A 15,502-nucleotide genomic window follows, 5' to 3' on the forward strand; every position below is an offset into this window, starting at 1 on the left:
AGGGGCCCCATGTAACTCGGTACCTTCTTTTTGCCCCCCATGTATTTAAAAAAGGACTTTCTGTTGTCCTTTATCAGGGTAGCTAGTCCCAGTTCCATCTCTGCCTTGGCCTTCCTGACTGCCGCCCTGCATCCCCAAGCAACCGCAGTCTAGTCCTCCCTGGTGATGGTCCCTCCCTTCCATTGGGTGTATGCCTCCCGTTTAGCTAGGAGACATTCTCAGATGCTTTTGGTGAGCCATGGGGGCTTTTGCGCCCTCCTGCTTCCTTTGATCCATTGTTGGGATCACCTCTCTTTGGGCTTGGAGGATCATCTCCTTAAGGAGCGACCATTCTTCTTGGACACCTGACTCCTCTCCCCTATTGGAGGGGATGCAGACTCAGGCAGTGTCATTGCTCCCCTCTCCTTACTGCCAGTAGAACCAGAAGCCTCATGCCTGCTAGTTGTAGGAAAGAGGATATGTCTCAGTTTGGGGGGTGAGGGGGGGCCTTACAGTTCTCCCTCTACCCCGTCTTCCATCCCTCCCCGAAGGCTTGCCAGCTGCCTTTCCAGCACGCTTCATAGTGTCTTTGGTGTGTTGGAAAATCTGTGTTCTTCTGTAATGTAATATGTATTTATGTAATATATGTAGATAATTGTATGTATGTATTTATGTAATAAATAAAATATATACGTGTATGTAGGTGTTCCTGTATAAATTGCATATGATAATATGCAATATATGCTGTGTTTCCCTGCACAGTGAATGGAATGCACACTGTGAGAGAAAGCACAGATTTCTTTTCTGGGGGAAAAGAAGCAAAATAGACTAACAAACACAAAAAGAGGATTTTGGGGGATGAATAAATTGAAAGGAATGAACATAATAATAAAGGGTATTAGGAACAGATGCAAGTAGGAAGTGATAGTCTTCCTGATGCAGAACTGCTGGAAGACACAGCTCAATAAGCTGACCTCAAGGCAGAGAAAGCTCACTTCATACAATGCGTTTTTTGCTGTTTTTCCATCCCTCCCCCAGAGCACTGGGATTGGAAGAGACCTCAGGGAAGGATCAGTCACTGGCCTGCTACACAGTCAATATCAGAGCAGTTCTTTCCCACTCTTTCCCCTCCCTCTCCTTAGTTTCTACTTAGCTGCAAGCATGCCCGGCTTTGAAATTTGAAATGTTTTGACATTTTTAAAACTTTTCGAGTACTCTCATTTCATCTCAAAGCTGTTTTGAAGCGTTTTGTTTCATTTCAATTTAGTTATCTCAAGCTTGATACACGTCAAAGCAGCTTTAAAACGAAACACCCATCGAAATTTAGTGTAGCCCTATTACACAGGTCCCTTAAACTCATTTAAAAATCTCAGTCTAGATAGATAAATATTTCTGGGAAATGCAAGTAAGGAATTTGACATATGTATGTCAAGGAAAAACCAGCAAAAATGTGTTTTCACCTGCAGGTGCTGTAGAAGGAGATCCATTCTGGGATGCTGTTCGTGATCAGCTGCTTGGAGCACCATCCAATGAAACGAAAGATTGCCACAAACCTAAGCCAATACTTTTTAATACAGGAGAGGTAGGATGTATTAATATAGCATCGCTACAGATTTATTCTGGACTTCTCTAGACCTAGAGGAATGATTTTCATTTTCATTGCAACCATAATAAAACCAGTGACGTAAAGAAGTAGATGAGGAATTGTGTTATGGTATGACATTTTAAAGAGAATTTTCTTTTAAAAAACATGAAAATAGGAAGTAAACCTAAACAAATTTTCAATACTCTGAAAGAGAGTAAAAGATGCGAGGAAGTGTACTGATCATAAAAGAGTATTTTATCCCTATGTATTTGTCATGAACCTTAACTTGGGGAAAAGATGGGCATAATTCACAATGAAGGAAATATATCTATGTGCTGTATACACTCCAGAAAATGTTCAAGATCAGGTTGTCTTTATGTAAGAATTAATATGGTGATGCATGAAAGATCAGTTAGAACTTTGGTTGCCGGCCAAAATATATAATTTAATGGTACAAGAGTTTTCTACTTGCTCAAAGTAATTCTGGGAAATTTTGGACTGAAAAGATAATGTCATTGGAATATCAAATCTTTTGTCTTGGTTAACATGTCAAGGTTCTGAATATTTCACTACATAGAGTTAAATATGGTTCCATTTAGAAATCCATGGAGAACAGGAAAATAAGAAAATTGGACTCATCCTAGTAAAATGACTGGAAAATTCAGTCTAAAAAGAGGCAGTGTTGCTAAGGAAAGAACCTTTAGTGCTGCAGACTCAAGTCTTCCTTGTCCTCACCAGGACCCACTCTTGCAGCAGTATGCATAAGCCCCAGAGACTTGTGCCCTATTCAAAGTGGGGCAGTCTGTTCAATCTTCTGCCCTGTGAGCCAGAGCAGTAGCACAGGGCCAGTTTGTGGGCTGGATTGGGCCCTGTTCTATATCCGCTCAAACCCTCATTTGTGGATCAGGCCCCATGTGGTCTCAGCTGGCCTCCATACACCTGGGCTGTGCGTACATGAAACAAGAGGCGTGTGTGTGACACTTTAAAGATGGCTAAATGATTTTGCACCATTTAATGGTGGCAGTGTTTGTACACATTGGCGGTGTATTGCGCATTAATTCCAGCTGCTGTAGGAAATTCAGTAGCATAACGTGCCTTAAATGACTTGGGGTGCAGCAAACTAAAACTCCAAGGAGTTTTAGTTTGCTGCCCTTACAGCTGTGTAGCAAAGCACTGGGCTCCATGCAGCTCTGTGGCTCTGTAGGAAGCCCCGCAGACAGCCTGGCAGCAGCCCGGGAAGGCAGGCTTCATCCAAGAAAAGCGGCGAGCCTGATCTTTTTTTTTGACTCCTTGGAGCCTGCCTGCCTGCCTGAGCTGCATGGGGGCCTGATGCTTCTCTCCATGGCTGTGGTGTCCCCGGGACCACCCGAGCCAGGTGCCTGTGGGCAGGTGCTGCCTGGGGAGGGCTGCTGCTGCTGCAGAGGGAAGCACCAGCCCCCCACTGCAGCCCAGGGACCACTCCACCTGCTGGCAGCTTGCCCTCCTCTCCCCACTGGAGAGGCAGGTATGTCAGTAGGGTGTGTACACAACATAGGGGTTTAATCAGCCCTAAATTGACACGGTGTTTTTTAAAACCCACCAGTTCAATTTAGGACCTCCATTTCATCTACACGTGCCCCTGAATGCCATGCCAATCCCATCTCTGTCCAGCCCCATGTGCTGGGACTGGTCCCTGTACACTGGGATTGTGCCCTGGTTTCCTGTGCTGTTCCCACCTGGACCTGTGTCTCGTTCCACCCCTGAGCAGCCTCTATGCCAGGATCAGGCCTTGCACCACCCTGCACGTCCAATTTAGCATGAAGTGGCAGCCTCTGGGGCTCCCATGGGTCCAGGAATTGGGCAGCAGGGGTGTGGCTGCTGCTTCCCTTCTGCCAAATTTTCTGCCTCAACTGCACGGGCTGGATCTAGCCCACAGGCCAGGTTCAAGCTCCCCTGATTTAGACGTGTGCAAGCATAACTCTCTTATTAAACATCAGTGAGAGTTAGACTCAAGTGTTTTTGAAAATTTAGCTCATTAGCAAGATTTGAAATTTTTTCTTTTTTTTCTTTTTAAAGCGATATGATTTTGAACTTCAATTTCCTAAACGTTTGGTCTTTTATAAGATTCTGATAACTTGTTCCTTTATAAGATTGGTTATCTTATACCAAAGCCATTTCATTCTGTTCTGGGTAGCTCATCATTAAAAACATTTTATTAATATAATGAATTTATGCTAAAATAAACTAAAATAATTTATTTCATGGAATTTTGGCCTGTGGAGAAAAAGTAAAAACATTTAGTATATTGAATTGTAATATGTCAGCTTCCCAAACACATCAAACAGGGAGAAGAATTTAAGTGTGTCAAGTAAGTTAATTTGGAATAATGGAGTGAAGTTACACAGAAAAAAATATAAAGTAAAATAATTCCTGGCCATGATCATGTCCCAAGAGAAGAAAATGAAAACCTATTGCTTTAGTCATTGTAGATTGAACAGAAAAATCATTTAAGAATTTAGTATAAGGAACCAGAGTTCACATGTAGACAGAGCAGATAATACAATAAGTTTCTTCCACTCTTAATTTATAAGAATTATAGGAAAATAGAGCTGGAAGGGACCTCACAAGGTCATCCAGTTCAGCCCCTGCGCAAGGCAGGACTGCCTAAACCATTTCAGCCAAACCCTGTCCAATTGCTTGTGTGGAAGCTCCATGCCTGGAAGCTTTCAACTTCTCTAGGTAGCCTGTTCCAGTACTTAACTTCCCTCATAATCAGAAAGTTCCTCCTAATTTCCAACCTAAATTTCTTTTGCTGCAGCTTGAATACATTGCTCTAGTCCTATCTCCTAAGACCACATAGAAAAACCCTTCTCTATCCTCTCTGTAACTGTCCTTCAAGTATTTGGAGACTGTTGACAAATCTTCCCTCAGTTTTGTCTTCTCAGACGTAAGAAGCCTAGCTCTTTCAGTCTTTTCTAGTAAGTCATGCTTCCAAGGATGGTTGCATAAAGTAATGTACATGGGATATAAAGAAATAAGTATGGCAAAACATGCATTTCAACAGCTACTATACATTTCTTTGAACTAAAATGTATTTGTATCAATATCTTTATTAATATAGAAAATGCCAAAACAGAAGAGTAGTTGAGGTTTTATATTTCATGGACTTAAAAATATTTTCCTACATTCCATTTTTTAGATGTTGCTCCCTTATCCGTGGCACCCTGAAATTGTTGATGTTCAGATCATTACCATTGGGTCCGTGGCAATTCTTGCTGTTCCAGGAGAATTTACGTATGTACTTTTTATACTCTTATTCAGAATAACAGAGCAGACTGCTTTTACATCCAACTTGTACATGTACAAGAGAAGAGAGATCAGACTGCATATTGCCACCAAACCAGTACATGGTGCTATATGCTAAAACTCCTATTTCACTTTAATTAGCTACTTGTTTACTTTGTTAGGTAGCTGCATGACTGCCATATACCTGGCAATTATGCACAGTTTGCAGTTCAGCATGCAAGACTCCACACGCCTTCTGATCCTGCTCTGGCCTGCATACACCTTGTAAGTCTTGAAATTGCAGCAGGGCAAAACTCCACGACTAGTGGGCATTGGCTGCTAAAGGGAATAGAGGGCCTTTCCATGCTTTAGCTCTGTAACCTAATGGTTAGCATACTCACCAAGGGCAAGCAAGAAAGTGGATGTGTGGAGCTAGGAGGAGATGAACAACTTGAAGGGTTTGTGGCTCACTGCAGTGAAGGCTGTCCTGGAAAGGAGCAACCTAGATTCTAGTGTGAGCTGTTGTTCCCAGTGGGTCAGGATCTTACCCACTGCTCTCTGTTCATTTTATCCAAATGAATATTAAATGCAAGGGGCAGTGGGTCAGTTTGAAGAGGAGTGTTGGAGAGATGTCTGGATAATGCCTAACTTGTAGCCCACGGGTTAGAGTACTTGGCTGGGAAGCAGGGAGATGCAGGTTCAAACCAGCTCCTGGCGATGAAGACCTAGAACTCAGGTCTCCCGCTCTCTGGGCACTTGTCCTGACGGACTCAGGCATTGGGCTAGAACCCTTAAGGGCCATCCACCACCACTGTCACTGTCGCAGTAAGTATGTTGGCAGCATGAAATGGAATTTAAGTGCCAAAAACTGTGGTTACATGGCTGCGTAACTGTTATTGAGGTATGTAAAGTGCTATAAAACGCTGCCTTACATGTCAGTGCCCTTTCTAGTCGCCTATTGGTAAAATGAGGATTCCAATTTTATCTTTCCTTTTTGTAGAAAAGATATTACCAATGTATAGCTTAGGTTAAAAGTAGTTTCCTAGAACCTGTAAACTTTTTTTTATGGTGAACTATGTTCCATGAGAAAATGTACTTTCATTGAAATCATCATAAGAGGGAACAGGTTGATTTTAGGAAGATTGTTGAAGGGAGAGAATCAGGCTGAATCATTTGGACATTCCTGTTTTGATGGTGTTTCAATAAGATCAAACATTTTGTTTTGACTTTTCTATTATAATATAATACAGTGAGATGTTGGATGGGGGTGGAGTGGGGGCAGGGAAGTGAGAGACCCATGGGAAATGTGAAAAATCAGGACTCCAGGAGAATATGTGAGGGGGTTAACATAGGGTAGGGATAGGGAGTGAGAGGGATGCACATCTGAACTATCAGTAGGTATTTTGATGCAATGGAGTAATTAAAGGAACTCTAGACCTCATCCAGGCCCTATAAAGCATTGCAACTGGCTGGTAATATATTATAAAATAACTTTTCTTTTATGTGCTGTTAGTGATTTATAAATGCCAAACAGTTGCAGAGTTATTCAGTATTCAGATAATTCAGGGGAGATTCAGCTGAACCTTTCAGGCTGAAAGAACCTTGGGCGCACCACACTGCATGCTCTTCTGAGGCTTGTCTATCACTGATTACAACCTGCTCTATATTTCAGTCCATTGCACTTTCTCTGCCTTATATTATTTTACGTTTGACATTATTTTCATCTTCACAGAACAATGTCTGGGCGTAGACTGAGAGAAGCTGTTAAAAGCGTAAGTTACTGACTAAAAACTGAAAGAAATGGGCTTCCAAGAGTTTATGCATTTTTCTTCAGCCTGACATCTGTCTCCAGTTTGCATTGTTCTTCTCCCCTTCATATTCTGAAGATATTAGTTTTTCAACCAGAGATTTTAAAGCAACTCATACACATACGCACAAATGGAAACACTAGATTGTACTATACACATTAATGTCCTGGCCTAAGCAGATTTGTCATTGTCTGCCCTGAGGGCAGGATTCAATATCTGCAGCACAGTGACACATGAGAAAAATCAGAAACTATAACAACCCTAACAATCTACCATTTACATCACTGACATTTTTGTTAGTGACCAAAAACGTATTAATAACCCTTTCTTAATCCTATCATCACATACGCATATTAAGATTATCATTAAGATTGTCGTAGAGTTTCTTATTTATTTCCATGGTTCTTTTAAAAAGATTTAGGTATTTGACTTTCAAATACATGATTTTTATAATTGTATGTTTGATCTTTATTAAGGGAATTCTATATTTATAATAATTTTCATTTGTTTTAAAGGAATTTGAATCCCAAGGGTCACATGGAATGAATGTTATAATTGCAGGCTTGTGTAATATTTATACCCATTATATTGCAACCTATGAAGAATATCAGGTAAATAAATTGCTATAAGAAAAAAAAGCGTTCAAAATATGTTTTACTGTGTACTCTTCATTCATGTAAGATTATGTGTATGCAGAACGATTATTCTTTTTCACAAAAAATAACAGCAGCAACAAGATCTATACAAGAAATGCAGTGATCTTCTCTCCTATTTTGTAGGTTCAACGATATGAGGCAGCATCCACCATTTATGGGCCACACACACTATCTGCTTATATTCAGCTGTTCAGAAGGCTGGCAAGGGCTATAGCTACGGTAATCAAAGCTTTCTGTATACTGCCTGCTGCTATGATGTTTTGAAACCAATATGTGCTCATATCTACAGGTTTCCCTCACTTTATGTGGGTTCTGTACGTGCGAAATAGCTCGTATGCGATGAACCTTTTTATACCAAAAATTCATTATATGCGAGGTAAATTTGCTCTTATGCAATTGGTGTGGTGGAAGCCTGCAGTCAGGTGCTTTGTGTGGTGCATTGTGGGAGTGACAGGCATCAAAATATAGTCTCCTGTGTGGATTTGTGCTCCTCACCTGTTGTCTGCGACACATGTTTCTGTAGTTGCCATCCCCATTATGATAACATTCACTACCACCCTGTGCTCATATATCTGCTGATAGTGAGTACCAAAACTGTCTTGTAAAAGTGGTAGAAATGGGTCTGGGGGTCAGTACAGTCTAGGTCTTGGAATGTATTCCTATTTGCTACATTGTAAAGTATGTTCCCATTTTGCAAATTCAAGTTATGGACCGTTTTCCAGGAATACACATATAGCATAAAGCGAGGTAAACCTGTATATATTGCCTTGCAAATAGGTTTTACATGATATTTACCTTCCTATACTTTAAATACTATGTCCCTGATTCTCTCTTCTTATCTACCATACCTTGGTAGGTAAGATCCAAAATACCCAAATCCAAGATAACTTCATACTTAAGACAACGTCCCCAATAATTAGATCCTATATATGGAAATGTATGAATTCGTTTAAATTTTCCAAGTATAGAATCTAATTATTGAAGGGGCATGTTAAATTCTTCCCCCACACTGCTATACTAAGGAAAGCAGTGATGGGGGTTATGGCTCTGGGAGACACAAGTGGCCCATTTGCCCTTTGCCTCCCCCCAACTTTGTTTCCCTGCAGCCTGTTCTCCCCCCTACATTGCCTTTCCCACTGCCACTTGCCCCCTGCAGACTCTTCCCCCTACCTTCTCTTCACAGCCTCTGCTTCTTTCTCCACTTCTCCCTGTCCACTGTCTCTGCCCCCCTTCTCCCTCCCACCATGGTCAGATGAGCTTTAGCTCCATTTCATCCTGGGGCATGGAGCACACAGGAGTGTGGACCCTACCTGGCCATGCAGCAGCTTCCTTGGGCCAGAGCTGCACCACTGACTGGCTGGGCAGGGCATGGAGCTTCCATGTGCTTTGTGCCTGGGGTGGGAATGGAGCTAGAGCTGGAGCTGTGCCTGACAGTAAGTGGAGGTGAGGGGGCAGAAGCTGCAGGGGAAGATGGGGGTGGGCAGAGGCTTCAGAGAGTAGGCATAAGGTGGGCAGACAGCTGCTGTGGCTCTGACTCTGGCTGCAGCCAGGCTCAGAGGTGGAGTCAGAGCCACTGCAGCCACCTGTCCCCTGTCTGCCTTGCACTCAAATCCAAGATGAGGGGCTTTTCCCCCCATACTGGATGAGGAAAGAAATCTCATCTTGGATTCAAGTAAGTATATTAGTTGCTTTACACTGCTCTAACTGTGCAAAACTAGCAGAAATCTGGTTAGCAACCAGCACCCTGGGAATTTCCATTTAATTAAAAGAATTTCCCGGTGGTAGAGAGCTGGCATTATACTTGTCACCCTGTCAAAGGAGTCACAGTGGTGTGGGTCTGTCCTTTGGTAGTTCTGGGCTGTTAAAATTATTGGCTGAATGCTGTTCAGGGCTGGATGTGGTTTAGATCAGCTTTCAGGTTGTTAGTACTTTTTCCTTCGTGGGATACGAAACTAGTAAAGCTTGCATATATCTAAACTTAAAATTATTCTCAATTTTTTTTACCAAACTGTGTGTGAGAAGGGACACTTTTTCCCAGTAAGCCCAGATCTTTAGGGTCTGTACAGTTTCTGGAATCATGAAATGTTAACGTTTTAAAATATAAATATCTTGAGGATCAAGACCTCAACCCTGACATGTCTTAGGATGTGCAAAAATCTAAAAAAGGCTTCATTCTCTGTCACATATTTTGAATCAGGATCCTGTGGTGTGTAAATTCAAACATGAAAGAGTTGCGTGCTTGTACATAAGTATCATACTATTAAGGTCCTGAGCATTCTAGGATTTAAGAAGTTAAGCAATGTGACAGTGGTTGTAGCTGATGTTATAGGTAGATTATATCTCAGAATGAAGTAGTACTGAGTGTAGCATAACAAGGACCCTTCACTGTACTTTTTGGTGAATGTATTACAAGTTGACATTCAAACCAATTATTGTTATATTTTATTAAATGGCATGTTTGGTTTCTTGAATTTTTGGAAAATAGGACAGCATCAGCATACAATTGGTCATGTTTGTACTATAGTGGTACTGTCAAAGTAAATTTCTCCATGTTACACACACATTCTTTTTTCAGCATGAAGTTCAGGATTTACCCAAAGGTCCAGAGCCACCATTTTTTAATGTAACCAACTTCTCATTGTTACCTGCTGTTTTACCTGATGTAGCACCACTGAATAAAACATTTGGAGATGTATTACAGGAAATAAAACAACATTACCGAGTGGTAAGAATATCTGCGTAATGTCATTTATTAACTAATCTTTTGAAGCACTTGTCAATTTTTAATCATATTGCTAACTAGCGTGAAGTTTCCAAATAGGCATTGTGCATGCTTTTACACCATTTCAGTGTAAATCCAAGACACCATTGATTTTAATGGACTTAGGTTACAAGAGTAACATCTGATCTATGGTATCAAGACTAAGTACTTATGAAGCTTGATTATAACAGCAACCTAACTTTTCTATATGTGTGTTGGGGAAATTTGAAATTAAATTTATTTTAGTTTTATTGAGCTCTTGTTTAAACAAATGAGAGCTGAGAAATGTTCAGGCATTGATATAGCTCTCATAAATTTGAAAAAACTGGTTTTAAATCCAAAAAAATCTTCTTCCTTACTTTTTATTGCAGTAAACCAAAAATTCCCTTTGAAAAAGCAAATGAATGAACTACTGTGAAAAGTACAGGCATTTCAGAGATAGATAACTGTATAAGTGGCTTTCTATAAACATAATTTGTCCTTTGGTTAGAAAAAGAACAAGATAAAGACAGCCTATCTTTCATTAAAATATTTTAAATGAAATTTGGTTAGAATTGATGAATGAAAAGAAAAGAACACTTGACATCTCTCTTTGAAGAAGAATCCTCTTGGTATTTCTAGATGTAAAAAGGTTAAATGGTAAAAGTCGTGTTACAGTTTCTTTACAAGTAAACTCTAAGTTGCTACAGAATAGGAATGAGATACTTATCTTCAGCAGTTAACAGCATCACGCTGTAAGGCCATGTCTATACTGCTCTTGTGGCAAACGCAGCAGAACAACTGTGAAGCATACCTGCCCACACACCTCCCACTTGGCACATGCCAAGTCTTAGAAATGAGCAATGAGCCATCTTCAAAGGACCCTGAGCATGTACCAATACATGAGGCAGACTACATGTACTCACAGTCATGCAAAGGAGGCTAGAATAGATTGTCTCATTTCAAGGCTTTAGCATATATGAAATAGAATTGAGTGTCCATGGTGGGCTTCTCTGAGCTCCTGGGCATGCGTAGGCAGAGTAAACACACTCTTAATGTAACAGTGAGAATTCAGGAGTCGGAGTGCAATCAGGAGAGTGAGACGTTATGGCTCTATAGAGAGGGAAAGTTCCCTCTACAGAGAGGGAAAGTGGATGCATCTACACATGCAGTTTACTGGAGCGTAGACTAATTAGCTCTTCAGTAAAGTGTCATGGTCTACACATGTGCTGGCATTAGGGTGCAATAAACTAATTAAATCCACCAAAAATAGTAGTCAGGGACAGTACTATCTTATGCCAGAGTTATTAAGTGTGACCAAACACATGTGTAGATGATGAGCACCAGGCGCAAATTGTGCCCAGTCAGCTCAGCCAGCCTAGGATCAGACCCCTGGCTCCTGCCAACCCCTCTGCCACTTGGTGCTACCACCTGAAGCCCAGGGCTGATCCTTCATGCTTCCTGTCAGCCTGGGCCTGCTCCACCTCAGCTAAAATTGCTGCTGTCTTGGGTGCATATGTAGATGCTGCACCTGGAAGCAGTGTACTTTGGTTTAAATGGCTCTAGAGTTTATTGTGTAGCATTAATTGCATGTGACATGCATCTAGTATAAGCTTCAATCCTGTAGCAACAAGAAGGATGATATGGTAATATCAATGAGAATATCTTTAAAATATTGTTGATATGTAACATTGAACCAGTTACACAAATATTCTGATATTTTCTCAGGGAGAAGTTGTTGAAGTAACTTTTGTAAGTGCAAATCCCAGAAATTGTGCAGATAATATGGTAAGTAATATTAAGTGATGTCAGATTTTTGTTTTTGTTTTCTTCTTCAGAGTGGTTAATGCTTAGTAATTGCTGTTGCTTTTGTGTATCAATCTTCTTGGGTGAAGTTTTTAAAAAGAGAATAAAACAAAAGAACATAGAGGTAGGAAGGGTGGGAGGAAGCAAATTCCCCCTTGATCTTCCCTTGTCTGGCTTAAATAATCCTGGTTTCAGCCTTTCATGTCATGTTGCTCAGGGCTTTTGTAATTTTTGTTGCTTTTCTCTGGACTCTTTCTAATTTGGAGGCAGAGACCAAAACTGGATGCAGTACTTCAGATGAGGCCTCACTGGTGCTGAATAGAGTGGAATATTCACTCCCTTTGATTTGCAAGTGATGCTTTTATGCAAGTGATGCACAGTATGTTATTATTTCTTTTTTGCAACAAGAGCACACTGTTGTCCCTTATTCAGCTCATGGTTCTCTTCCAGGTTCTCTTCCTGCAGTACTGCAGCCTAGCAAGTCCTTCCCCTGTTCGGATTTCTGCTTTTCTCAATCTGAAAAAAAAGTCTCATTTCATTTTTAGTGTATTTATTCTTATTATCCTCTATTTCATATTTTTCAAGATCACTCCTCAACTTATTTGTTTCCAATTCAGGACACAGTGCCAGAGGGTATAAGGCACCTTGTTATGGCTCAAGACCCAGGAACTTTAGCAAACAGGTGTCTGGGCTGGTGCCTCCTTATGCTACTGCACCAAGCCCTTCAAAAATATTCATATGGCATTCCAGTTATTTCATCTGAAGTAGTTTTCACCCTTTTTTGTATGTATAGACATAAATGACTTCAATATGACAGTCTTCAAATACTAAATTGATGACATAAGCAAGGAGTGACCATCTTGTGGCACCAGCAGCCTGTGAGAGTGGCACATGGCAGACTGGGGAGGGAGCAGGCAGTACAGCAGCAGATAGGGCAGGGACAGGAAAACAGATCAGCAGATCAGGTGGGTAAGTGGACTGGAATGGCACTCAGCAGAATATGGGACTTAATTTGTGGCACGTCTGGCAAAAAGTTTGGCCCCCACTGATATAAACAATCCAGACATTTTTCTTAATACTGTGGTACAACTCAATGAAAGTCAGAGCTTTCATTCTGAAATTCAAAGTAATTTCAAACTGTTTAGTTTTTTACTACAGAGGCAAACATTATTAAAAATGGAGAAGAATTATCTTATCAGTAATCTTTGATGGAAATTGATGATGATTAACTTAATTTTTTTGCAGTTTTTTCACAAGTAGTTTGCTTTATATATCCTGCATTATATGTTAAGTTTAGTGTTGTGCTTTATCAGTCAAAAATGAAGTAGTATCACCTGTTTTTCAGTTTAAATTTAGGCTCTGGAAGGCTCACTCTTCTGGCCATTCTGTATATGACTAGTGCTATTCATTTTATTCCAGACTGATCACACCTTCCTTACAGTAGAGAAATATGAGAGTGCTTCTAGAAGCTGGCGTGTAGTACATAATGATGCCTCCTGGGAAACCAGGTGAGTAACTCCCACAACATTATTTCACAAATTCCACTGAATATTTTCAATTCAGTGATCTCATTAATAAAAACCCAAGGGACCAGGTTTAGGCACTATTTGGATTTTCCTCAAACTGGTCTATGCTAACACTGCAAAAACAATATTTTTATGCAAACCTTTGCATTAGGCCTGATTTTTGATACAGCCTCAGTGTGTAGATCGTTCCTACCTACATTGGGTTTTCTCTAGGGACGCCTGATTATGTCTTTAAAATACCCAGACTTTAGCCCAGAGTTCCTGTCCTTGAACATCAGCAGCCTTTACTTTAGACTTGAAGGAGGCAGAATCAGAGAGGAATGTTCTGCCTTCATATCTGAATTTACCTCAAGCACAGAGTCAGGAAGGTATATGATATTGGCTCAAGTTAAAGGCCTAGCACCTTAGTTCTCAGCACTGTACCTAGGATAGAAGGGGTGGGAGCAGTGCTTTTATACTCCCACTTTCTGGGGCTGTCTCTCCCCCCACACTTGCCTTTTGTAGTGTAATTTTTAGTTTGTTCTAAGGGAAATTCTTGTGTGCTCATGTTTATTAACTGTATACTAGCTAATTGCCCATCAAGAATGACAGATTTCAGGGAGTGTTTACATGCCCCCTGCTCTTTTTTCCCCCCACTCACTCCCGGCCATGTAAAGACTCCCTCTGCTGCTGCCGCCTCCTGCACGAGGGCTCCCACTCCCTGCCTGCCTCCGCCTCACAGCAGGGCTTCCCCCACACCTCTCCTACTGTCCCCGCTCTCCTCCGTCCCTCCCTGCCAGCTGTTGTTGGGGCTGGGCAGCGGGGAGGCACTGCCACTGTGACACCCCACTTCCCCTCCCCGCTTCCCTCTTTTCCTTCCTTCCCTGCTGCCCGGCCCCAACAACAGCTGCTACCAAGACCATCCCTTTGCCTCCCCCTCTCCCCATCACCTGTCATCCCCTGCCGGCTGTTGTCAGTGCCCCTTTTCTGCTCCCCTCCCTCCCTCTCTGCTGCCTGGCCATGACAACAACCACCACTGTGTCCCCCCACTTTGCCTCCCCCTCCCTGCCAGCTGTTCTGAGGGGCATCGGGGATGGGAGGCACTGCCACTGTGATCCACCCCCAGGTAGGGAGGCATGGGGAAGCCCTGCTGCTGGGGTGGCTGGGGGTGTTTGCTGCCACCACAAACTTCCCCAGCAGCAGCTCAAATTTGGGCTCGCACTGCCTGGGCCCACGCAGGCAACTGCCACCCTCCCTCAGTGGTCCATGCACAGTTGGCCAAAAGCATTATGGACAGACAGACACACAGACTAAGCCCTTTATTATATTAGAATTTTTTATTATATTTTTAGCAGTGTGTATTAACATATGGCAATCCTGTGGAGAGAGTAATTGTTAGAAAAGACTTACCTTATATAGCACAGAGGGGTTAGTGCCAGATCCAGGAGAAGAATCCAGAGATCCTGATTTACAGTCCTGTTCCCCACACTTTGAGCAATACCACCTAATAGTATGACAATAAGAATGGCACAAAATATTTCCACCAATACTTTTTTTTTAGGGGAAGCTTTTAAATGGCTTTGCTTTTTGTTTTAATGACTTTGCTCTTTGATTTTAAGATTAGAAATGAAGGGGAGGGAGAGGGGAAGGAACTGGAAAAGCAAAGTGTGGTAAAACTACCAATGTTAACAGAAAGAAATACAACAGTAAGCAAAGATAATGTGACTTTCAGAATTGTAATTCACAGAGTTAAAGTTAGGCCACACACAAAGACTATAAAGGGATGTTTTCTCCAATCACTGTGTAAAGCAGTTGTTGTTTAATTTGAATAAAAACTGATAACTTAACTATCACCATTTCCTGCACATCAGTAAAAAAAAATAGACTTGAAAATGTCCATCTGAGGAGCACTATGGCTTTGGAGATATTCCAGTAAAAACACATTACATTACAAAATGAAAGACACAATGTTCCCAATACAGCGCTTGCAACAGCTGAGTTTACTCAAAGATGATTGAAGACAAAAGGGAATTTACAAAACCTGGATCACTGAGCCTTGAGATATTCTAGGGCTGCTGTCTTCCTCTTGAGATTTGAGTGGGTCCATGGTAGGAAGTTTGTAGTGCTGAGCTGTATATTCTGTCTGGTTAAATAGTATC

General features: G+C 41.5%; 1 protein-coding gene across 3 annotated transcripts in view; it reads left to right on the top strand.

Moving 5' to 3' along the window:
* LOC109290933 (putative neutral ceramidase C) overlaps positions 1-15,502 on the top strand; it is a 68,566-nt gene that overhangs the window by 46,677 nt on the left and 6,387 nt on the right. For all 3 annotated transcript variants that reach the window (XM_019507761.1, XM_019507760.1, XM_019507762.1), the window contains 8 exons: positions 1,446-1,561; positions 4,743-4,837; positions 6,561-6,600; positions 7,152-7,247; positions 7,416-7,511; positions 9,868-10,017; positions 11,761-11,820; positions 13,258-13,346. In XM_019507761.1, the coding sequence (XP_019363306.1) occupies positions 1,446-1,561; positions 4,743-4,837; positions 6,561-6,600; positions 7,152-7,247; positions 7,416-7,511; positions 9,868-10,017; positions 11,761-11,820; positions 13,258-13,346 (742 nt within the window). The remainder of the gene's footprint in view (positions 1-1,445; positions 1,562-4,742; positions 4,838-6,560; positions 6,601-7,151; positions 7,248-7,415; positions 7,512-9,867; positions 10,018-11,760; positions 11,821-13,257; positions 13,347-15,502) is intronic.

The sequence above is a fragment of the Gavialis gangeticus genome, unplaced genomic scaffold (genome assembly GCF_001723915.1).
Source record: "Gavialis gangeticus isolate Ggan-Ray unplaced genomic scaffold, GavGan_comp1, whole genome shotgun sequence".
Lineage (NCBI taxonomy): Eukaryota > Metazoa > Chordata > Crocodylia > Gavialidae > Gavialis > Gavialis gangeticus.